Source organism: Prionailurus bengalensis, chromosome B1, assembly GCF_016509475.1.
Source record: "Prionailurus bengalensis isolate Pbe53 chromosome B1, Fcat_Pben_1.1_paternal_pri, whole genome shotgun sequence".
NCBI classification, from domain to species: Eukaryota; Metazoa; Chordata; class Mammalia; order Carnivora; family Felidae; genus Prionailurus; species Prionailurus bengalensis.
In genome coordinates, this window is record NC_057344.1 from 84515617 (window position 1) to 84541778 (window position 26162).

At 35.9% G+C, this 26162-nt stretch overlaps 1 protein-coding gene across 1 annotated transcript in view; it reads left to right on the forward strand.

Moving 5' to 3' along the window:
- INPP4B (inositol polyphosphate-4-phosphatase type II B) overlaps nucleotides 1-26162 on the forward strand; it is a 399964-nt gene that overhangs the window by 179692 nt on the left and 194110 nt on the right. The window contains 3 exon segments of the mRNA XM_043568210.1: nucleotides 4188-4299; nucleotides 13302-13374; nucleotides 25800-25947. Coding sequence (XP_043424145.1) covers nucleotides 4188-4299; nucleotides 13302-13374; nucleotides 25800-25947 — 333 coding nt within the window.

The following is a 26162-nucleotide window of genomic DNA, read 5'->3' on the forward strand; positions in this document are numbered from 1 at the left end:
GATGCTGTGCTGTAAAGGCAGTAAAATATGTATGTATGCATTGGATATTATAAGAAAAACTAGTCCTTTTATTTGACTCCAAGCGTTAAGGTATTTGCCAGGTTTCTCATGACTTTGGCTTCTTTGGTTTGTTTTGGGGGAAGGTAAGATGGGAAGGTGGGAAGTGAGGGGAGGCTAGAATGTACCTGATATTTTCCCCAAGGCTGTATCAGCCCGTGATGGCCTATGGTGCCCATGATAGAATCATATGATGCAATCACAGGGGTGACCAGAGCACTGGGCTTGAGTGCTGGTATTAGAGAATAGCTACTAGAGACCAACTCTTTGTTTTGCAGCGAAGAAAACTGAAATCCAGAGAGCTGAAGTGATATCTCATTGGTCACATAGCTAGTTAGCAGTTGAACTGCAAGTAATACTTGGATTTCTTGGTTCCTAGCCCAGACATGTCTTCTATATATCTTCCATGCAGACACAGTGATTTCCGCTAGATAAAATTCAGTAGAATTTTGGTGATAAATAATAGTTAAGCTATTATTACTAGCCTCCTGAACCTGATGGGTGATAAATTGAAAGCATAATTAAACATTTAATTATGAATGTTTTTTCTAAATGTGTAGGAAATCACCTTTGAAGTAGCCTTTGGAAACATGAAATAGATATTTCAATCATGTCTCCCCTGACTGAAGAGGAGTGTTGAATACCCACACTCTGTGTGTGTTAAATTGTTGCAGAATAAATAGAAAACACCTTCTACCTTTTATGTTCTAGTTCATCGACAGGGTGAACCATACTTTAGGTGTCTTGGATTCAGCTCTTTAGTTTATAATTTGGATGCCCCATTCTTTGTCGTCCACAAATCTCAGATGAAGAGACTTGCTTTAGAGTAGTTAGAGCTCCCTATCCAAAATTGTTTCGGAAAAAAAAAAGATTTTAGAATCATTCTAGAGTCCCTAGATTGAGCAAGCTCCTTGCTTTGATTCTAATCTGGGACTATTTGGAAGCCTATAGGAGATAAAATGAAGTAGGAAACCCTGAAGGCATTAAAATTCTTTAAAAAGTAGCCAGATAATTGTTTTAAAGGGAATAGAGAGAGCTATAGTTCAGAAGCTTACTCTCATAGTACATCGCTTATTCATTCACTTTTGCACTTTGGAAGGTTCAGCCGCATTGTAATTAGTTATAAACCTGTGTTCTTTGAGCTACTAAGAGTGTAAGCTTCATAATATCATCTGTTAATTCTAATTCTTTGCATCTCTGGTGAGCACTCAATCACTGTTGAAATGCATGTGCCATGGGATCCTGTAACCTCTTACTATATAGTCTTAGCTGCCTATTTTAGTAACATTCCTGAAGAGGATCGAATTAAATATGATACATTAACGACATCACAGTCTATTCCTGCTGCTGCTGTGGCTACTCTTACCACCGCTGCTGGTACTACCACTACAGTTACTACTACGACTATTCCTGCCACTGCTGTACCACTAGGACAAAGAGGATGGCTGGCAGGAAAGAGCATTCATCTCATAGAAGGCATTGTGCTGAGCACTTGACATAAATCATGCCACAATTTAATCCTTACAAGAAAATTCTCAGTCTCCATTTTACAAAGTGTCATGAGGTTAAGTTCTTTGCCCAGGTCATGCAGCTAGCAGGTAGCTCAAAATTCCTGCTTTCACGCTTTTAACAACTATGGCATATATTGTTTTATTACTCAGTCCTGCGGTGAGGGGTGGGGGTGTGAAAAATGTACCCTCTGCTTCAAAAAATTATGGCATTATTTGGTTTAGTGCATTGAAAAAATGTAGACAGTAACACATAGGCTTTGCATTCCTAGAAATTCAGCTAGCTTAATTTGCTCAATCAAAACATTTCTAAACAACTCCTATGTGAAGAAAAAGATGTCTGTAATTGTTATTGATGATCCACTTGGGGGAAAAAGAACCTGCAAACCTCTAGAAAAAGCTGAGTAGTGCCAATGAAAGCGCTTATTAAACTCTTTAATTAATAACTATCAGTACTGAATAACTGTGCTGAGTTAAGTCACATCATGATTTATGACAAGTTAGTATGTCATTTTCAAGTGGGAAAATGGCATAATGAATTTTTTAAAACTATCCCAGAATTGGAGCTGGTGCAGTTTTTCACAAATCATAGATTATAATGCCATCCATATACGTATCTTCTTTATGATGAATGTTTAAAGTTTCTGTATTAAAATTTCAAATAATTGAGTCAATATGATTTCCACTGATTTTAAAGTCACCAAAAAGCATTTTATTTCATATGTTACTAAGAAATCTTAATACACCACTTAACAAGTAAAACACTTTTCTTTATGTACACATTTTTATTTTATTACATTATGACATTGGGTATGCATTTGTCGCCAAAATTTTACTCTTTCAATTTTCTTAGAAACATACTTCAAAGGGTATACTTTATTATTTTTGTTTTTTGAGAAATACCTACCATGATCTAGTAACATAATTGGGTTTCATTTTCACCTAACACATTCATTATTTTAGTTAGCATTTTGCTAACCTACTTTATAAAAATGTTCCTAATCCTCTTTTCTGACTTCTTTAGTAATAATATCATGACACTTAGAAGGAATTGGTTGAAAGAAATACACTATTTGTATCCTAGTTAAAGATAAAAACAAATTTCAGAAAAAAACATGATGGAAGAATATGAAGCATTGCATTTCTGTTAGTCAGTTAGACCTAGAAAGAAGTTATAGCAAAATGGCATGCCTAGGAGGTGGCTTGCTACCTATTTTCAAAATAAGATTCAAGGGGAAAATATCATTATGTGTCACACTGTTCCAATGGTATGATGGCACTATTTATTCTATGTCTTTTCTTGTCCAGGAAAAGAAATTAGAGAACCTTAAAGGATGGTGGTTATTAATTTTATTTTTATCTTTCATTATTGTTAATCAGAAAAGTCACTGAAGACATTAATGATGGCAAAAATCTTTAATAAAATTATCATCATCATTAAATAGAGACGTTTTTCAGTGACCAACAGACTTGAAGGAGCTAGAAACCTGGATTTCTCGTTTTGCCATTTTGTTACCTTAATGTTTATTTATTTTTGAGAGAGAAAGAGACAGAGTATGAGCTGGAGAAGGGCAGAGAGAGAGGGAGACACAGAATCCCAATCAGGCTCCAGGCTCTGAGCTGTCAGCACAGAGGCGGACACGGGGCTCAAACCCACAAACTGTGAGATCATGACCTGAGCTGAAGTTGGATGTTTAACCGACTGAGCCACACATGCACCCCGCCATTTTGTTACCTTAGATAAGACTTTTCATCTTTCTGAGTCTCTGATTCTTTATTTGATTAAGTTATAGGTTGCACTAAATTATCTCTAACGTTAATTTCTGTTCTGCATGTACCTTAAATTTCTTCAGCTTACTGGAAGAGAATCTCCTTTACCTCGTCTCTTAGAAAAATGAAGGGCTCCTGGGTGGCTCAGTCGGTTAAGTGTCCGACTTCGGCTCAGGTCATGATCTCACAGTCCGTGGGTTCTAGCCCCATGTCTGTCTCTGTGCTGACAGCTCAGAGCCTGGAGCCTGCTTGGGATTCTGTGTCTCCCTCTCTCTCTGCCCCTCATCCACTCACACTATGTCTGTCTCTGTTTCTCTCTCAAAAATAAATAAACATTAAAAATAATTTTTTTAAAAGAAAAATTATGTGAGGGAGAAGGCACAGAATTAGATTTTGTGGCCAGTGGTCCAATCAGAGAGGAATATAAGGATGCTTATACTCTCTTCTATTTTATTCAGCTGTAATCTCTATAACAGATTTGTACAACATTCCATGCAGTTGGCATAGAGGAGCCATGGTTTCTGCTGTTGTGGGGGATGTGGTGTTGCCAAGCAGGACACCAATCCATGATTTTTGTGTCTACTCCTAAGAGCCAGGAGGAGGTGTCCCCTTCATGAGGTAGCTTTTGACACTCCATATACTTACCTCTTAAGTTTGTGGTTAACTTTTTTTTTAATTAAAAATAATACCAACACTATTAACTTGTTTTGATGTTTTTTATGCAGATTTGTTTAATTAAGACCAATGAAGGTAAATAGCACTATTTGTGGTTTTCAGAAACAAACATGTTTGGCATAATTTTAAGGAGAGAGAAGATTCTTACCTTTCCATTTCATTTATTTTTGGTTGCAGAACTTCAGATGGTGGCAAAGTTGTTGGCACCATAGAAGTCAGTGTCGTGAAGATGGGGGAGATTGAGGATGGGGAAGCCGACCACATCACGACAGATGTGCAGGGACAAAAGGTAGGGTCTCAGTCAGCATAATGCACAAATTAAATTAGAAATGATCAATTTTGCCAGATGCCTGAATTATCAACACGTCTGTGCAGTATTAAATCTCATTATTTAAAGGCAAAATGAGAAGTCAACTCTGGAATGGGATTGCCAGAAGTATGTTTCATCCACTGAACCAAAGTGTCTGTTTGCATGGAACTATGCAAAGCCATGCGCCGTTCAGAAACACCTTCTTCTTCTCCCTGGCTCCTGTGTTGACACTGCCTCCTCTCAGTTGGAACAAAAATATTGATCACTGTTGCATTCTGCCCTAATTAACCCTAAGCAAAATGCACAGAAGATTCTGGGAGGGCTATTGCCAAAAGTAACCACTTCTCTACTCTCAAAACCCTCTTTAGAAAGAGACACGAGTTGAATTTAGATTTCATCTTTATGTGAAGGAGAGCAGATTTGATAATGTTGTGCCTGATGAAATTGCAGAGAGAGAAGTAGAAATAGCATAAAATGGAAGGGGCAGCTTTGGAGGAGGGGCAATGGCAGCTAGAGGTGAAGCAGCTTCCTTGAAGCTGAGGATAAAGGTCCCCAGTGGATATCAATAGGTGTCCAGGATTTTTGCTTTCTTTTATCTAAGAAAGAGAAATTTAATATAAGAATTAACTTAAATTCCTGTCTTAGGAATGCAATTGCCTACTTTATTGAGACACAGTGGATAGACTTACAAACTGCCTTTTTTTCAGGAAAGACTTTGTATATACACTATAATTCCTACCTTTTCATAAATAAGCATTCTCTAATGATAAGACCTATAGTGACTTACTTTTTGGCTTAGTGTCCCTTATCTAGGGGCATATTTGATTTTGGATGCTGAGGAAACATCTACATGGGAAATGGTGTTTATCTAATATAACGAATTATTAATTTTATAAAAGAAACCCAAGACTGCCCCTCAAAAGAATATTATTCTTGCCCTAGAATGAGCTTGGGTCTTACCTGCTGCAGCAAGCCTTGTGCTTCTCTGTTCCCCTACTCTCCCTCAAAAAATATCAAAAATCATGAAAATATTCCAAGGAGGCTCAAAGTTCGAATCCATTTGCCTGACAATGTGAGGGCCGTTGTGAGTTTTGCAGCAGATTCTCTTAAGATCTGTGTGTTCAGAACCCCAGTTGTGGCTCTTAGGATGTGTGCACCTGGGACCCCAATTATGGGATCCCTTCATTCAATCCTTGTTTCCTTTAGAGTTCTATATAAAACTTGTGTTAGTCACTACCACATGAATGCTTGTATCAAGATTAAGGAGGAAAGATTTGGAGGCCAAGTGGGAGACTGAGAACAGAAAAAGGCAGATAATTGTGCCTTGTCCTGTGGCAGTATGCCAGGAGACCAGTAGAAGAAACACTTCCTGTTTCAAAGGAGTACTACTTTGCCTGCTCCAAGCTAATAATAGATTATTATTAGATTATTAGATTAATAGATTAATAGATTATTAGCTACCTCTCTAGTTTTCTCAAAGCTTGCCCACCCCCTGACTCCTTTCCTGGGTTGCTATTATGAGGTAGTACAAATTGAATCATACTCTTCTCATAAACGGAGAACTAGGTACCCAGGAATACACCTCCCCAAAGCCCCACATAATGTTTCTGACTTAGTAATGTGAACTTGAAAAGACTTAACTGCACTGTTCTGGAAATAGGAGGTGGCAGTGTCAGCACGCACCATGTACAAGTCGTAAGTTGACTAAAATGATAAATGTGCTAATCATTGTTGGCATTAGTTCTGTCCTGTCTGGGTTCTTAGTAAACATTGACCTTTCATGCATTTTTAATAAAGTTACTATAAATGTTGTTGGCAATCCTTCAGAATACTCATGGTTCAGTGAAAAACATGTAGTAATGTCCACTAGGTATGACATTTAGAAGAATTAAGTGGAAATAACTTTATCTCAGTGGCTTACAAAGCATGATCAGAATTTTCTGGGATGTTTGTTAGAAATGCAAATGCAGGGACTCTTTTTGAAAATATGCTAAATCCAAATCTGTATGAAGTGTATTAACACAGTCCACGAATGGTGACTTAAGTCCTGAATGACTAAAACATGTGAAAAGACAAAGTAACTGAAATAGACGTTATCTCTAAAACACACCTCCTTACTTTGTATGAATGGTGGAGAATGAAGTAAAACTAGCAGGACCAGAATTTTGTGGGTGAGTGACACAGGTTATCTCTCATGTATATTGAAATAGATAAAAGATTAACACCTGTTTTATCAGCATGGGCTTCCATAATAAAATACTACACACTGAACCGCTTAAACAACAAAAATTTATTTTATCACAGCTCTGGAGGCTAGGAAGTCCCAGGTCAATGTGCCAGATGACTTAGTTCTTGGTGAGAGCTCTCTTCCAGGCTTACAGACTTCTTGCTGTGTCCTCACATGGCCTTTCCTTGGCACATGTACACAGAGGCAGCGAGCTCTGGTGTCTCATCTTATAAGGACACCAGCCCTATAGGATTAGAGCCCCCACCCTTATCATCTTACCTAACTTTAATTACCTCTATAAAGGCCGTCTCCAAATACAGTCCCATTGGGTGTTGGGCTTCAACATAATGAATTTTGGGGAACAATCCAGTTCATAACAATATCCCAGACATAAAACTACATTTGAATCTTTAATCTCATATAACCTCCAGAGCATGAAATACAGTATAAATGAAAATCCAGACTCTGTCTTCTGCCATTAACTTACTTGTTGCCTCAAATCATATTATTACTTTACAGTTCTCATTAAGCAAAGATCATTCAGAAGGGCATTCACCGTATCACACTGGTTTCAAACTTTTATTTTTTATGTACATGCATAGTAATAGAAGGCAAAGTGTTAAAATCTCATAGCTAAAGAAGGAAAATTTCACAAAAGAAGTAGTAACAACATTTTACAAAGCTCATATAGCAAGTGGAATATTGCCTTAGGTATTCAAATTATTTTTTTTTAATTTTTGGAGTCATCTTTGACTCATTTCTTCCTCTCATACTCAAATCCTGTTAGTAAATTCTGTTGACTCTGACTTTTTTTTTAAGTTATGTTTTTACATTTATAAGTTTATTACCTTTTTTAAGGTTTATTTATTTTTGAGAGAGAGGGAAAGAGAGAGAGCATGAGCAGAGTAGAGGCCGAGAGAAAGGGAGAGAGAGAATCCCAAGCATGCTCCACACTGTCAGCACAGAGCCTGACATGGGGCTTGAATTCACGAACCATGAGATCATGACCTGAACTGAAACCAAGAGTCGGACACTTAACTGACTGAACCACCCAGTCGCTTTGACTTTGACTTTTAAATAAATCCAGAAACGAGTGACTTGTGAGTCCTTCACTCTTACAACATTGTCTGTTACAGACATTTTTACAGTAATCTCTTAAATGTCCCTTCTTCCTCCTCCCCGACACCCCCATCATCATAGTCTATTCTTAGCAGAACACTTATTAAAATGTAGCACAAAACATGTCATTCCTCCAATGGCTTCTCAACTCCCTGAAAGTGTAAACCTAAATCCTTTCAGTGTGTTGGCCCTCTCAGTGTGATGGTTCACCTCATCCTCTACTTCTCTTCCTTGTTTACTTTGATCCAGCCTCATTAGCTTCTTGGCTGTTCATTACAAGTTCCAGGTAATGAAGGACCTTTCCAGCTCAGGTCCTTCACCTTGGTTTTCAGTCTACCTTCGTAGTTTTTTTTCCCCAGGTAACTATATACTTCATTCCCTCATTTCCTTCTGTTTCTTTTTTTTTTTTTTCAAAATGTCACCTTCTCATTCTGCCTTCTCTGCCCTATATCCAAAATTTCCATGCCTACCTGAAACTTTCTATCTCCTTTGTCTGCATTATTTTTTGTCCCTTGTACTTACCACCGTCCAGTGTCATATATATTTTATTTGTCTCATCTATTGTCTATTTCCCTCATTAGAATTAAACTTCATGAGAGAAAGACTTTTGTCTATTGTGTTCTTTCCTTTACCCTAGTACCTAGAACAGAGCCTGGCACAGGGAAAGTGAGTGAATAAGTAAATGAAGTCATTTTTACCTTGAAGAAATAAAATCCAAAATTGTCTCCCTAGAAGTGATAATATTTGTCTATATAGAATGCTGTGTACAAACTGATCAGTCCATAAATAAAGACTGGAGTGAGAATGCAGTAAAGAGTATAGAATTATGAAGGAAAGAGGAAGAAACTTTTCAAGAACAACCTTTGAATTAAATAGTCAAGGAAAAAATATGCTACTAGGGAAAGGAGAATGAGGAACCAAAAGCATCAAATCAGGTAATAGATGAGAAAACCCCATGTAAGTAACAGCCAATAGAATCAAGTGAGACTTCCATAGCCCTCCTCTTTGCCCTGCCCACCCTCCCAGGGGCCTTGGCTTCTTGTCAGGACAGGATTGTTAACAGGCATCCTCCAGTGGGGCTTTGCTGGGGCTGAGATCACCTCCTGCCTTGTCTCCCCCTTTTGTGTAACATCTGTATTATATTTGAATGTGGCATACTACAAATGATCGAAGTAGTGGTGATTTCTACGAAAGGAGAGAAAAGCCTTACTTATGACAGTGACAGAGATGATACAAGTGGAGTAATAATACATCTTCTTTTTACTATGAGCTTCGTCTGACTCATATTTTGGTGACTTGCTGCTCTCCTCAGGCTATTTCCCCCCCATATTTTGAAGTGGTGTTTTAACAAGATATTCATTAGCCACGGTCAGGGAAAATGTAGACTCCTTGGATAGCTAAGGACCATCTCAAAAGGCTCCATCCCTTTATTTTTTCCAAATATACAATTGAGAATAATATAACTGACTTAACTTACCTTATAAGATATTTGCAGACATATAATAGTCATCATTCATTTATCAAAAAATACTGCCTTCTATGTCCTAGGCATTCTACTAGGTTCTGGATATTCAGCAATGAGACAAATAGACACAGATGCTGCCTTCCAGGGAAGTGAACAATCACAAAATAAACAAGTCATATAGTGTTGATCAGATGGTACTATACGCTATAAAAAAATAAGGGTACAAGGACTAGGGAATGTTGGCTGTGGCCATTTTATTTTGGATGATCATGGATAAACTCACTGTTAATATGATATCTGAAACATGCAGGAAATGAGGGAACAAGATGTGGATATCTGAGAGGAACAAGAATTCTAGTTAGAGTGAACAGCAAGAGCAAAAGCCCTGAGGTGGCAGTGTGCCTGTGATATTAAAAGACCAGTGAGGAGGCCAGTGTGACTGGAATTGGGGGTTGAAGAGGAGAGTGATAGGAGTTGAGGATGAGGTCCACAGGCAGGGGAGACAGACTGTATGCTCCCTTATAGGCCATTAGACTCTGAACTAGATACAAATACAGTTGAGGATTTTTGAATATATGTACAAAATGTTATGATTATTTGTGTTGAGTATGGCCTGAAAAGAAGGAAGGGCAGAAGAATGGAGCCTGTTGGTTGCAAAGATGCAAGGTACAAATGAAGTGGGTTGAATCAGGGTGGTATTGATAGAGAAAGTGAAATGTGGCCAGACTGTAGGTACAAAGGAAAGTCAAAAGAACAGAATTACCATTTTTAGTGATAAGGAAAAGTGAGAGGAGCAGGTGCAGGAGCACCAGAGATTTTGAGATGTTAACTTTGAAATTCCTCTTAGACATCCAAGTGTAAATATATGAAGGCAGTTGGAGGTTTGAGTCTAGAATTCTTGTGAGACATCCAAGCCAGAATTATTGTTTGCAAGTAATTATAGTATCTGAATGGTATTACACACTCTTAAAATTTGAATTTATGTGGATTTTATCTGTTGATAGTTACTGTATTAGAGATTTTGCTGACTTATATCTACATTTATCATATTAGAAATTCAAACAAGAAATGTTTAAAACAGAAGAGTACACAAGCCCACATACCATTAGCTGTTACATGATTATGTAATAGGGCCTCTAGAAAATTCCACAATATGCTTATAAGAGAAAGAGAGAGGTAGACAAATAGTGTTTTTAGTGTTATAATGAAAATGACTTTGTCTTCCCCCTGTGCTAGATGCTGCAGAGGATGCAAAGACAAAGTTATCAGGCACTCCAGGAGATTCCAGACCAAACTTAGACAACCATGATTTAAGGAATAAACAAACTAACAAATGTGAAAGTGCTTAGCCAAAAGTCTGGTCTTTGCATCTTTCATGATCATTGTCCTTACAGTTTGGTTAACTTTCTAGCCCAATGCATGGCAAATTGGTTTGTTAGTTGATATTCAAAATCATTAAGCTCCAAGAATTGTATATATCTTATGTTTCTTCTTCTTGGCTATACTTACCAGTAGATGACATTTTTAAAAGCACTCATCAAAATCACTAGACTTATGGTGCTATAGTGGTACAAAAGACATGTGGTGTTTGTTATTCCTGCTCAGAATCACAAATATGAAGTCATTACATTGAGAGCACCTACCGTGTAAGTGCATAACACTGCCAATATCCATCATAATGATAGCAATAAACAGTATACATAGCTGGAGCCTCCTTAAGCACAGAGTCCACATCATTTTAATCTTTGCATTCTCTGTAATACCTAGCACAGTGGAAAAATGATTCTAGGGTCAGCTGTAAAATACTAAATAAAATGGCCTGGGGAAATAAGAAATGTGGTTCTTGGCTTCAAAAACTCACAACTTAAATAATGGCACAGATAGTACACTCAGGAAACAATTGAAGAAAATAATTACTGAGTCCAAATATAAAAATATTTATCAATTTAGTAAATACTTGTTGGATATTTCCTGTTATGTTCCCAGGATTTAAATTTTGAGAGCATTCTGAATAGTAAAGCTTTACAATACAATAAAAGTTGCAAAATAAGAATGTTATGAGGTTAAAATTATCCTAAGTACCTGCCTTCCAGTGTAGATGGAAGATGCAGATGTATGAAAGTTATATGTCTGTATCCATTTGGTAAAATAATATAGGCCTTCTGTTAGGAAACAGAAAGTTGGTTTTGATTATGAAGAGGCACAGCTCTCTCCATGTAGAGAAGCAGCTTCTCAAGATAATAGCCTGATCCCTATGAATTATGGACTTCTTTACTAAAAGAGTTTAATCCAAACCATTCCTATAAATTATATTGTAGATGATAATCCTTTTTTGGAAAGGGGGATGGCTAATAGCTATTTACCTAGTTATTATGTGGAAGGATATCATGGACAAATCATGAAAGAATTTGAATACGAGTATGAGATATTGGATTTGATTGGATAGTAAATAACCATTATACATTTTCAAGCAGAGCACTGGTATGATGAATATAATGTTTATGAAAGATTATTTTAACAGCCCTATATAGGCTGCAAAGAGTAGAAGAAATATTGGAAGTAAGAGAAATAAAGAATTTTAAGTATGTTCAAGCATCATTGCACATTGCTCTAGTGATTTGGGAAGTGCATTTCCTAAATAACTATGGATTAAAAGAAAGGATCACCTTTGAGTTCTGGTTTGGTCAGGAAAATGATTTAGAGAACATCAAATTTTAAGAGCTGTTTGCAGTTATTCATTCTTTCAGTGAACTAGCCCTCAATAGAAGCACCAAAGAAATTATGAGATCACATTTTTCCCCATCAAGACATTTCCTGAGTATGTGATGAATGTTATGATGGGGGAATAAGTAGTGGATTATACAAATATAGACATAACATTTAAATAAATCTTTTAAGTTATTTGTCTTTCTTCTAGAAATGTTTGACAGACATATACGTTCCATCATTAGCAGTGACCTCAGTGGCCATGATTCTCCAAGAGGACCAGTTCCTGGAGAAGGAATGGTGGAGGGAAACAGACAGGAAATAGCCCAAGCAATCTTGATATACCCTCCTAGGTTCTCTTGAGCCCTTGGAGTCTCTTGAGCAAAGCCTGCTTCCCTCAGAACTCACCAAAGAAGTTTCTGGTTTCTGAGTTTTCCTTTGTTTTTGTTTGCATTTATTTGTTTCTGTGTGATATATTTGCTCTAAAAATTCACTTTCCTCTTTCCTCAAACTACCACCCCCCCTTTTTTTTTTTGGCTAGCAATAGAAGGGAACTCATTTGAAGAAACAGATGCCAGTGATGCTGGTGTCAGTCTGTGTGATGATAGGTCTCTTATCAACATCATGGGGCCAGAAGAGTTGCTTCCTCTGTTAATTCCAGTTTCATAGAAAGCTGAAGGGGGGTCCCCTCACTTAATGCTACATTGTCTGGGATATCGTTGCCCATGCATGCTTCACTCACGGCAACCTGCTCTTCTGTGTTTCTTCTCTGTCCAGAGCAGTGTTGGTTCTGTAAAAGCTCAGGAGCTTAACCTACTAATCATAGATTAATAGACCCATGATCTCTGGATCAGCTTATTTACAAATTACTTGTTTATAAATCAGCAACATATAAATCAGAGATCAATTTATTTATGATTTTTCCTCATACTTTATGAACAAGTGTTTACATTGTTTTGCCAGAGATGAAAATCTCCTTTCGCCTTATGTCACTTGATGCTTCATCATATTTTATCTTTTATTTAAAGCTGTCCTTATTTAAAGCTGTCCTTTCAAATCTAGAAAATAATTTGCTTTTTATTGATCCAAAACTATCCCAGGTGACAGAAATATGAAACCATTCTGGTTGTCAAATGTGATTTGCTGTACTCAAAGCAGATTTCTGGCATGTTGGGGACGATCCTTTTCCACTTTTTACTTTCTTTCCTAAGTAGTTTCCAATAGAACCAAGATGTAGCCTATAATTATGTGATTCAATCATAATCTAAATATACATGTAAATAGGCACAAGTTAAACAGGCCTCATAGTAAAGATAAAGCTGAAAATAGTTTTACAAAAGTGTCTTGTTCAAAAGTTTTTGAAACCATGTGCATAGCCTCATGTTTTGCAAACAAAATGGAAGCATTTCATTTCTTGATTTCGTTATTTTCAAATATGTGTTTTTTTCTTTTATTCTTTCCTAGTGTGCACTGGTGTGTGAATGTACAGCCCCAGAAAGTGTGAACGGAAAAGATAACTTACCTTTTTTGAATGCAGGTATGTACCTCAGTTTTGGAAACTGATATTAGTTTCATATAAACGTAAATTTTAATTTCCCGTGAACTCAATACTGAACGTGGGCAGCATTCTCACAGAATCATTTGTGAACACTTAGTAAATGAATTGGTAATCATGATAAGTAACCATCATCTGTGGAGGAAGGATAGACTTGACAATTCCATAAGAAAGATATAAAAACACTGTGGCTGTATGGCAAAGCAAATTCCTTTTAGCTTTGGATTTGGTATTATCTGAAACAAGACACATTAGAAGACAATAAGCATTAGAAATATGAAGCTCTTATTTAGTTTGACTTTCTAATTATAGAGTTCAAAACAAAGTTGTTAAAACAGTACATATATGGGTTAAGTAGGAAAAATTCATATACACATTTGTACATTCCTGGGGTATATATGTATTTAATGTATTACTTACAGTAATATATTTGAATTTCAATAAGACACTAAACCATGTGTTAAATGATAACCTTGTGAATAAAACTGAGACTTATAGGACCAGTTAAAATTGTGATAATATATATAGTAAATTATGGAACTAACATTTTTATGTTAATGTAAATTATGTTACCATTAATAATAGTAAACAATGACTATTATAGTGACAAGCAGCAGGCTAAATGCCTCATATGTCTTGCCTTCTGACCTGTGCTATGAAAATGGCACTGTCATAATCCTCATTTTACAGATGAGGAAATCGGTCAAGGTCACCTACCTGGCAGATGACAGGTCCAGAATTTAAATCCAGTTTTGATCCCAAGGCCTTTGCTCTTAATTAGTAGGCCATGCTATTAGCAAAAAGCCATTAGTTGACAAGTTGGTGTAACAGTAGAATAAGCCTTAATATTTTTCTAGCCCTCTCATGTTGTACATTTAACCAATGACTTAGATAGCATAATAATCAGCTTAGTGAATGATACCGAATTTCAAAGCTTACTAATATATAACTGCTAAACTATTAGCAACCTTTCGTTGGCAGAAGCCTCTACTAATAGGGAATGGAGAAAGGGAAGGCAACCCTTTTGACTCTGTTTATACTTACAGAGAACTCAAAATAAAATGGAACAATAACAAAAAATCAGTAATTATACTTGCATGCAATGAGGGATTGATTATACCAAAGAAGAGGAGCAACTTCTTAGCCTATGAGCAAACGATATTGTTGTTCATTTCATTTAGGATGTAATATTGAGAGGGATGTGCAATGAGCAGTGAAGAGTCTACCCAGACAGCTAGATCAGCCATGTATGTTAAAAGTACCTCATAAGTTTTCAGGCTGCTTAAAGTATCTAATATATCCTCAAAGCGTCCTCCTCACATTTATTTTCCACCTGAAAATTGACCAAACTTTTAATCCTTTATTTTAATGTAACCACATAATCTATTTAATTTAGCAAATGTCAATTTTGAGAAATAAAATTGAGTGTGGGACATATTAAGTAAATGTAAATTTTGATAAATAAAATTGAGTGTGGGACATATTAAGTACATATTAAGTACATGTTAAATACAGTTTGGATGAATCAGGTTATCACCACAATCACCTACATGATAATTATAACTTTTTAGTAATTCACTCATGTGAACCTTGTAGTTTTTTATGCACAGAGAAAGAAATGCCATTTTAAAATACTGATTGGCTTAATATGCATTTCAAGGAGAAAGAGAAAAATGGCTTTCTAAGTAAGAAAATATATTACCTAAGGAAGAAGAGACAGAAGGAACACAGTGAAAAATAAACCTGTACCTCCATATACCTGTGCCATAAAATCTGTAAGGCATGAGTCTTAGAGGCATACTAACTATTCCAGATTACTAGGATACTATTCCTAATGCATCAATTGTTATACGACAAAGGCAACTGACATGGAACTAATGGAGGCAGCTGCTTTCCATAATTTAAATATACTTAGTGGAGTGAAAGATGATTGATTACTGCCTTTCTCCTTTTATGGAGGTGACAGTTTGGGTGGTGATACTCCACTTAGTTCTGATGATATTTCTTTTCTTTTTTTTAATGTTTATTTATTTTGAGAGAGAGAGAAAGAGGTTGAGCAGAGGAGGGGCAGAGAGAAAGGGAGAGCGAGAATCCCAAGCAGGCTCCATGCTGTCAGCACAGAGCCTGATGCAGGGCTTAAACTCACAGACCATGAGATCATGACCTGAGCCAAAGTCAAGAGTTGGACGCTTAACCGACTGAGCCACCCAGGTGCTCCTCTAATGATATTTCTCAATATCCTTAGTCCATGCGATCCAGAGGAACACTCAGAACCTAGGATATTTACCACAAATATTTTCTTTGAGCCTTCTTACATTAGGGAAAGATAAAACTAAATGGGAATCAAATGTTACAAAAGCTAGGTTTTTAAAAAGTATTTAAATGCAACTAGGTTCTCTATGTGAAATGTTTCTGCTTAAAATACAAAAGTTCATCATACAGGTATAGAATATGTATGACTTTGGCTTGTGTGTACCTTTGTCTATTGTTCTATTTATTTTTCTATGTAAACTCAGCAACTTTGGAATTAATCTATTATATTCCCATGTGGTATTTTTTTTTAATCTGTAGGCAAAGAGAGCTACTGACATTTTTTTCAAGTCTTTGTATTAATGTATTATGTGGAACTTGCCAGCCTCAAGTGAGTTATGAAGTACTTATTGAGTGAATGGAAGAGAATGTCATATCTCATAGCAGCTCTTCACTATTCTATTTATATCTCTAGAGGTTTAATTTATAATTCAGGAAATTCACTCATCTATTGTAAGACTAACAAGAAAAAAAGCTCTTACCCCTGAGTTCTCACCTTTTTCATGCCTTGCTTGCCTTGCAAGGTGAATGTGTATGTTGGGAGTCTGGGGAATGGAGGGCAGAAGGAGAGAAAGGAGGGGGTGGGGGCAGAATTTACAATTCCTTAAGAAAGTTCTGTAAGTACCTTAGCTTTATGGGAAAACAGTCCTTTCAGCAGCTGCATTTACATTCTCTGAAACAAGACACACTAGAAGACACAGTAAGTATTAGAAATGTGAAGTTCTTATTTAGTTTGACTCTCTAATTCTGTAGGTCATAACATAAATTTGTTAAAACAGTTATTTGCTTATTCATTTGGTTATTTGCTTATTCATTGAAGCAAAATGGTAGTAAGAAAGCTTAAAACTGCTTGTTGTTGGCGGGGGTAGGGTGGGGAACAGAGAAGTGCAGTTGGGTCTGTCACGTGTCCTGCTAAGTCACATCAACTGAGGGACTTCTCTGCAGCCGAACAATACCAAATAGCTCTTGTGGTATTAATATAAGAGCACTGGACAGGCTGTCGGAAGGACTGGTATCAAAGCCTAGATTTGCCCACCAGCACCGAGACCCAGATACATGGGTCAGCCTCTTCACACATCAGTGCTTTTCTTTTTTCTTTTTTTTTTTTTTTTTAACGTTTTATTTATTTTTGAGACAGGGAGAGCCAGAGCATGAACAGGGGAGGGTCAGAGAGAGGGAGACACAGAATCTGAAACAGGCTCCAGGCTCTGAGCTGTCAGCACAGAGCCTGACGCGGAGCTCGAACTCACAGACCGTGAGATCATGACCTGAGCCGAAGTCGGCCGCTTAACCGACTGAGCCACCCAGGCGCCCCACATCAGTGCTTTTCAAATGATCACATTAACCAGGACAGTCTTTGACTTCCTTTTCTGGCTCTCACATGTGTGAAGTCAATATAGCATAATTCAGCTATTTATTTCATAAATGCATTTGTTTTAATCAGTTTCATATGGAGTCACATACTAATTTTTTGTCATTGTCACAGTTGTCTTTCTCAGAAGTCATTTATATTTAATAAGCCTGACCAAAAATAATACCTTTTTAAAATTCTGTCAGAAAGATAATTCTCTCTATATTCCCAATTCTTCCAGCTCTCCTTGTAAAAGTATAATGCACGTCAGCCCATAGACCCTTCTGTTACTATGCCAAATCTGAGGAACTAATGGGCCCTGTCACAAGGTTTCCTATTTTCTTCACATTTTGAGTGAGTTTTCCCCTGTCAGCAAGCATTAGATCTGATACAGCATCTTCCTTGGTTGAATTCCATACTTCTTGAGTCATGAAATTATCCTTTATATTCTTTAAAGGCCACTTTCATGCTGTAGATTAACGTGTATACTGTCCTTCATATTCATAGAGGGGGTATCTGACAGCTGTGATTTCCGTGACTGTGTAAGGTGGAATCTAAACAAAAATGAGGAGACCAGCCATCTCTCCATCCTAAATCCATGCAGTTGCCTTCCTATTCAGAGAATTTATTGGTGTTTTGCATTTCTTGCTTCACAGATGAATCACGCTTTTTCTCAAAATAGGCCACTGTATCTTTTATTCTTTTTCTCAAATTGGGGTTAAGCCATCCACCACTTTGCAGAAGATGCTAGATTATATGCTATTTAAGAAAAAAGAGCATTGCTTATTTATTTCTGTATCTCCAGGGCCAGAACACAATAGAAACTCAATAAATGCTTGTCAGATGGCTGATAGCCAGTGTATCTTATCATCTCAATTTATGCTTCATGTAACAGAAAATGACATTGTTATTCTCTCCATGAGAAAGATGTTTAAATTTAATTATTTAGCTTTTAAATCAAAGAATTTATCACTTTCCTTAAAAATTACTGCCAAATTCCCATTTTTAAGTGTTTTCTGCCTCCAGTCCATACAGCATGTGACTCTTAATCTTGGGGTCATGAGTTTGAGCCCCATGTTGAGTGTAGAGATTACGTTAAAAAAATGTTTTCTGCCTCATATGACACCATAGAATTTATCTGCCTCTCACAATACCACATGAGCCAAATATTGGGGTAATGTTCTCCTCACTAACACTCCCATCCAAAGCAATGCATGACTCACATTATTTTAAGAGATTGTCAAAAATATGTCCCTTTATACTCATTTTGAGTCCTGATGAATTCCAACCAAAAGGCAAATCCCCAGTTTCCCCCTTTATTTTTTTCTGTTTATTTATGAGCTGTGAAATCTACTACCTTGTCAGACTTTAGATGACATCATTTTATATAAACAAAGATATCTCTGTTGTATTTTACCCACACTAGTTTAAATAGATTTTGTCCTTGTATTTGTAACTCTTTAATATGTAAAATTTGGGGCAATTTTGACTTCTAATACTGGCCTTTGATCTTTTATACTCACCAGATTTCTTTGCCCTCTGCTGTTTTAACAAATGGGACAGAGTCCATTAACTTTGCTCTTTGGGAATTACCATATGTTTTCATTACTGTGTACTAATATATTTAGAATGTTAAGTAGCTTCAATGGAAGAGTGAATTTCATGATCTAATAATCAATGAAATCATGTCTTAGACACCTTTAAATGCTTCAGCTGTCTTCCTGGTATCAGTCCCTTACCTCCTACACTCCCCACCTAGGTAAACTAGAAGAAAAATGAAGGCAAGAAGATGATAGAGTTAAAAAGCCAACATTTTGTGGACAAATGTGAGGATACCTTTCTCTCAATCATGTTTTTTTTTTCATCCTTCATTCTGATGCCCGTGCTCCCTTGAAGTGAGGTTTTCAATTGTATTCTTCACTCTTGCATTTTTCCCTCTCTCTTCACACAGTTGTTGGTGCTCTAACTGTTCTCCTGGGGAAAGTAGTGACGGGAAACATGAGTTGAAAGGTTTAAGCTTATTTCTGTGGAATGTTTATTTTTACTGGGCACTGTGCTAGGTGCAGGAGATAAAATGAGGACAAGAACAAAACAGCACTGTCCTAGCCTTCACAAAGTTCACACTCTAATGGGTGACCTGGAACAGTAAGTAGACAATTGCAGCACAACTGGTAAATACCATGACAGAGCTGGGGATACGAAGTACAAAGGAGAGAAACCTGTAGGGAAGGATGAGGTGGAGGCCAAGGAAGGCTTCCCAGAGGAGGTTCTAGCTCAGCTGAGTTTATAGGAAGGTTGCGTATAGCCAGAAAAGAGAGGTGTTCCTTTGAGGTGCAAGGAATGCCTTGAACAGAAGGAAATTGGTGAGAAACAGCTTGAGTTCAGAGGACTATAGGTCATTTCAGGTTGCTCAGAATGAAATATGAGCCACCGTCTACCTCTCCTGGTTGTATCTTTTACTTTATGACTGAACTAGAATGAACAGAGAAAATCATGCAAACTAGAGAGAATGAAGCAAATCATTTTCTGATCACCTAAAAACTAAAACCCAAATTGTATACACTAAATTTACCAATTTATCACCAACTGGAGACTAAATGCCCACAAATATTATCTTTATGTCCTAGTCTGACATCTGTAATAGTTTTTCTTATTCTTGGCCTTAGATTGAAGATGGAGGGCCAAGAGCTTATGGGTTTGACTAGACTAGAGAAGCAGCACTTTGTTCAAGATAGAAAATATCCTATTTTCTATTCCATTTTTTCTGTTTCTCCTTTAAAAACAACACAAACAATAACATAAGTTAGATTTTATAACAGATCTAGAGAAAATTAATGAAACATTCTTAGGAGTTCATTTTTTTAACAACTTATTTCATCTTTATTATTTGTAAACAGATCTCTCTTTGTTGTGTTTCTGTGTTCCTGTCGGGTCTCCTTACCATCTCTTTTCAATAACCATGTTCAGGATGGTGTTTTAGTGATTTCTATTTAGGTTTTTCAGTTCTCATCCAGTCTTAAAAAGAGCCAACCTACATTTTGGATGTATATAAATCTAAGATATTTCCAACTACAAATGAGGGAATGTCAGTATCTAATTGGATTACACAGACTTATCTTTAGTAAGTATAATGTAGCATTTGGAGAACAGGCAATGCATGTACATTCAGCTGAATAATTAAACTATTAAACAACTGCATAGTTAAAAGCAACAGAATGAATTCTCTACAAGAATATGTAGGACATTAAAATAATGATTTTTTTTAAGGCTTGAAGCCAATAAAGTCAGATTCCATTTAAATATATGACTCCTACCACCTCCTGAATGCAAGAAAGTTCATGAGGATAATCACATATGAGCTTCCACTTGAGAAATATATTAAAGACAACCAGAGGAAGTAAGTGTTTGGCTTTTTGATAACTCCCTTGTCCCTAAATCTAAATTTGCAAAGTTTCTTGTCTATCCACTGACACCCCTAACACAGAAACAGGAACAAAACGAATTCCTATGGTATCTTTCTGGTTTATCCTTTCTGCCCCAGTTCTCTTGAACAGCCATGTTGTTTTGTTTTTAATGTGTCGTCTATGTGTTGGCTCTGTTGAACATTTCTTTGGCGTCTTTACTTTGATAATTCAGAATTGGGACAGATTGGCTTTCACAATTTCTTAGCAAGATACCTTGTTAAAGAAGCGCTGCTATGGTGTCTGAGAGAAAACAATATAGAAATTCGAGTTGTGCTGCAATTTGGTGTGGGGGTGGGGTGGGGGGGGATCTGCCATCTACTTTCTGTTCCTGTGCTCACCATAGAGAGTGGACTTCAAAGAAATGTAACAACATCTGTACCAACTTGGAACTTTATTCTTAAGTCATCTCAAGACCATGATGTAGTCCAAAATATCTCTGCTACTTTTCTCTTGGCAGAATCAATCACATGATATTTTTAGCAATTGTTTTGGCAAAAGCAGTGAAAAAATGAAGAGCATACACACACACAGGGGTCTCTTTAAAGAATTTATAATAGATGTTAGATAGTGTTCTGAGTTGACAGGCCTATTGTATGGTCAGAAATGCATCTCCTAGGGGCGCCTGGGTGGCGCAGTCGGTTAAGCGTCCGACTTCAGCCAGGTCACGATCTCGCAGTCCGGGAGTTCGAGCCCCGCGTCAGGCTCTGGGCTGATGGCTCAGAGCCTGGAGCCTGTTTCCGATTCTGTGTCTCCCTCTCTCTCTGCCCCTCCCCCGTTCATGCTCTGTCTCTCTCTGTCCCAAAAATAAATAAACGTTGAAAAAAAAAATTTAGAAATGCATCTCCTACATAAAGAAAAACTTGGCATCAATGATAAGCCAGAGCTGAAAGTGATGGAGTCATTCACACAGCTGGAATGAGTATGCAGAATTGTTGGAATTGAATGTCTTCTATAAGGAAGAAACATTAAAACAAGGTTACACAAGCATTCATAATTTATGATCCATTGTTCAGTATGTGGTGCATGAATACAATATGCCTTTCTTGTATATGAAGATGACAAAATCCCTCCATTATCAACACAGTAAGAATTTTGAGTTAAGAACATCCTATCTGGTCTTTCTTGTAACCAGTGCAATACATTTGCATAGCAGTAAAATGTTAGGCCATATTTTTTTTTCATTTTTTAAGTCATACTCCATTTTATGATATTTTAAGATACCGAGTATATGTTCTTGCTTTATACATAGTAGGTGTTTAATAAGAAATGCTGTTGAATGAAACTGGGTTGTAAGGTGGACCCCACTATAGCTACATTGAGATCCTGATTTAGTACTAATGTTTGCAGATCTATGAATTTCAAAAGATCAGAACCTGTAACATGAAAGTTAGTTGGGAGATATAATTGAGATTGATCAAGTTGCCTGAATTTTTGTTTTAAATTTGTCCCAAGTGTTTTCTTTAAAAACAGTAGCATTCCCACAGAGTCCTTGTTTGATATGTACCAGATGGTCAGAGGAGAGTTCTAGAACTCATTAATCAAACTGCCCTTGACTTCTGCTTAAGCCATTTCAGTGAAGGTTGATACTTAAACACACTGAAGAGCATTAAAATAAAAACAATAAAATCAAAAGTGGAAAGGCTACTTTTGGGATAACTGAGGAAATGAAACATTTTATGTTTTGTATCTTAATTCAAATTCTCCAAAAAATAACTATTCTTTACTGTTTATAAAAGACAAGAAAAATGAAGGATTCTTAACCAGAGTTTGGGAAATACAAAAATTCTGTATAATCTCAAAAAAACAAAACAAAACAGAGGTTTAAAAGAAGCACATAAACTGAGTATACACAAACTAAGTAATTGAATATTTACTTAGGTTACTAAGCAAAATTTTGGACATTTCAGAGATTGAGTTTTTGTCTTACTATGAAAGAATGCATATATATTTCTGATCATGTTAGCTATATTAGAATTCATGAGATCCCATAAATGGTTTAACCTTACTGATACTACATTGAATTAAATACATACTTCCTTTTCTTCTCAAACTCTAGAGATGGAATTGAGGTTGTAGTAAAATTCTTATATCTTTGAAACATTGTCACTTTAAAAATTAATGACATAGGGAGAAGGGAAGAAAAAGAGAGAGGGAAGCAAACTATAAGAGACTCTTAACTACAGGGGCGCCTGGGTGGCTCAGTCAGTTAAGCGTCCAACTTCGGCTCAGGTCATGATCTCACAGTTTGTGGGTTCCAGCCCCGCGTCGGACTCTGTGCTGACAGTTCGGAGCCTGGAGTCTGTTTCGGATTCTGTGGCTCCCTCTTTCTCTCTATGCCCCTCTACCACTCATGCTTTATCTCTCTTTCTCTAAAAAATAAATAAACATTAAAAAAATTAATTTAAAAAAAGAGACTCTTAACAAAGGCTGATGGAGGGAGGTGAGTAGGAATGGACTAAATGGGTGATGGATATTAAGGAGGGCACTTGCGATGAGCACTGAGAATTATATGTGATGAATAACTAAATTCTACACCTGAAACAAATTTGACCATATATCTTAACTAACTAGAATTTAAATGAAAACTTGAAAAAAGAAGAAAAAGAAAATGGAATATCATCGTTTCTTTTATAGGCTCACTTATATTTCAGATGAAAGAAAATATATCTGATGAGGCCCAATCTACAAAATATATAAATAAATCATAAAATTCAATAGCAAAAAAAAAATCTGATTAAAAAATGGGCAGAGAATATGAATAAACACTTTCCCAAAGAAGACATAAAGATGGCTAGCAGGTACATGAAAAGATATTCAATATTACTGATCATCAGGGAAATGCAAATCAAAATCATAAAGAACTATTACCTCACACCTATTAGAATGGCTATTATCAAAAAAAAAAAAAAAAGAAATAACAAGTGTTGGAAAGAATGTGTAGAGAAAAGGGAACCCTTGTTCTCTGTTAGTAGGATTGTAAATGGGTATAGGTGCTGTGGAAAACAGTATTGAGGTTCCTAAAAAAATTAAAAATAGAATTACCATACTATCCAGTAATTTTGCTTCTGGGAATATATCCAAAGGAAATTAAAACATTAACTTGAGAAGGTATCTGCACCAACATGTTCATAGCAGCATTGTTTATAATAGCCAAGACATGGAAATAATTTAAGTGTCCACTAGCAGATGAATAGATAAAGAAAATGTGATATTGATCTATCAATTGATTAATTGATCCATCAATAGATATCTATATATAATGGAATATTACTCAGCCATAAAAAAGAATGAAATCTTGTCATTTGTGACATCATGAATGGACCTTGAGGGAATTACACTAAGTGAGATAAGTCAGACCGAGAAAGACAAATATCATATGACCTCTTTTATATGTGTAATCTAGTAAACAAACAAACAAACAAACAAACAAAAAACAAGCTAATGGATACAGAGAACAGATTGGTGGTTGCCAGAGGTAGGGGTGGCTGTGGGTGAAATGGTTGAAAGGAGTCAAAAGGTACACTTTTCCAGTTATAAAATAAGTAAGTCTTAGGGATATAATATACAATATGGTGACTAGAGTTAATAATACTGTAGTTTAAAGTTATTAAAAGAGTACACCTTAAAAGTTCTCATCACAAGAAAAAAATTATAGCTATAATGGTGATGTCAACTAGACTTATTGTGATTATTCTGCAGTACAGTATATAAATATTGAATCATTACATTGTACACCTGAAACTAATATAATGTTATATGTCAATTATACTTCAATAAGAAAGAAAATAAATAAAATTAATTTGATATATGGATCTGTGACATAATCTAATTGATAAAACTTAGAGATAATGTTTATGTTAAAAATATAATCTCTTCAGGCATATAATTCTAGATTTTATTTTAATTTTTTTTTAACTGGGCATACAACTCTAGATTTTAAATATTTTCTCTCAACATATTGGAAATATTCTACTATATTCTGGCTTCTATTGCTGTTTTTGAAAAGTGACCACTTTGGCTAATCTTAGTAGTGGGTAGGTAGGTATACTGGAAGATTTGAATCTAGTTGTTGAAGAATGGGATCTTTGAAATCAAGGTTTTTGATATATCATCAATTCTGACAATGATAATGTATAGACTATGCCTCTGAGAATGGATGATTGCAGAGGAATGGATGAATAGATCCTCATTTTAATGTTCAAAAAGCTATTATATATTTACCCAAGTAGTGAATGAGATACAGTCTTAGGGAGCCCTAAATTTTGAAAGGAATTTTACCTTATATATTGAGTAGTCTTGGCCCACGTAACCTGTGCTCCATTTCAATATCAAATTTTGTTTTTAATCAGTTTTATTAATAAACTGGAGCCAAATAACCATAAATATTTGACTGATGATTGACTTGATAATATATTGACCATTAAACTTTGGTGTATAAGTGAGACAAAGGCATTCATTGCTAAACAGCAGTGGCAATCAATTTCTGACCTGAAATAAATGGCTTGGGAGTGTGGTAGATATACTGGCCTCATGAAAAAAGTATCAAGCATTATCTTAATCTCTGGCCCTCCATTTTCTCCCTAAATCTATTAAAATCCTGGATGGCATAATCTTGTATTTCTTCCATTTGTGGTCCATCCACAAATACAGTTTTTTCAGAGCCTCCTTTTCTTGTTTCTCACAACATGTAATGTTAGGAAAGTATTTTATTGACTCATTGGCACTAAAGTATACATAATATTTGAATTGTACTAGAGCTTAATCCAAGGAACCTTTCTGGCATTTAAGAAATAAACCATTTTAGTAGTAGGGCCATTTGAAACCTCAGAAATAACATGTCAGTTGTCATCTACTGTATAAGTGAGCAAAGTTGACTAACAATGATCAGAAAAAATTCAGAAATATATTTTTCGTGTGTATTATATGTAAGTACATATATTTTACGTATATTTATAAATACATATACTTTAAGAAAATCTTTGGAAGAGAAAGAAATTAATAGGTGGTAAATTAGAGAACCACAATAGCCACATTTATGAATTGGAATTTGATGTATTATTTTTTAATTTAATAACAACTTTATATCTCAGAAGCTACTGAAGAAAACAGAAGAAAATTCTTAGAAATTCAAATGCACTAATGAATTATGACAAAAACAAATTTTGATTAAACAAATAATTAGAGTAGTACAATGATTAATAATTATGTTAATTGATCTTTATCTAATGTGCATGTATTTATAATTTAACTACTAACCTTTTATTTTTTTTCTTCCCTCCCAGTGTTAAAAAACCCAGTGTGTAAATTATATAGATTTCCTACATCTGACAATAAGTGGATGCGAATCCGGGAGCAGATGTCAGAGAGCATACTTTCTTTTCATATTCCTAAGGAATTGATTTCTCTTCACATAAAAGAAGACTTGTGTAGGTAAGAGAAAATAATTTATGATTGTCTTTCACATTATTTTTTCTACAAAACATTTTTTCTCAAAGTATGATTATAACACAAAAATCTAGACTTTCACTGCCCAGCCATTAGACCTGTATGGGTGTTAATCATTTGAAATGCTACTAGTCCAATTAAAAATGTTCTTTAAGTGTAAAATACACACGAGATTTTGAATTCTTATCACACAAACAAAT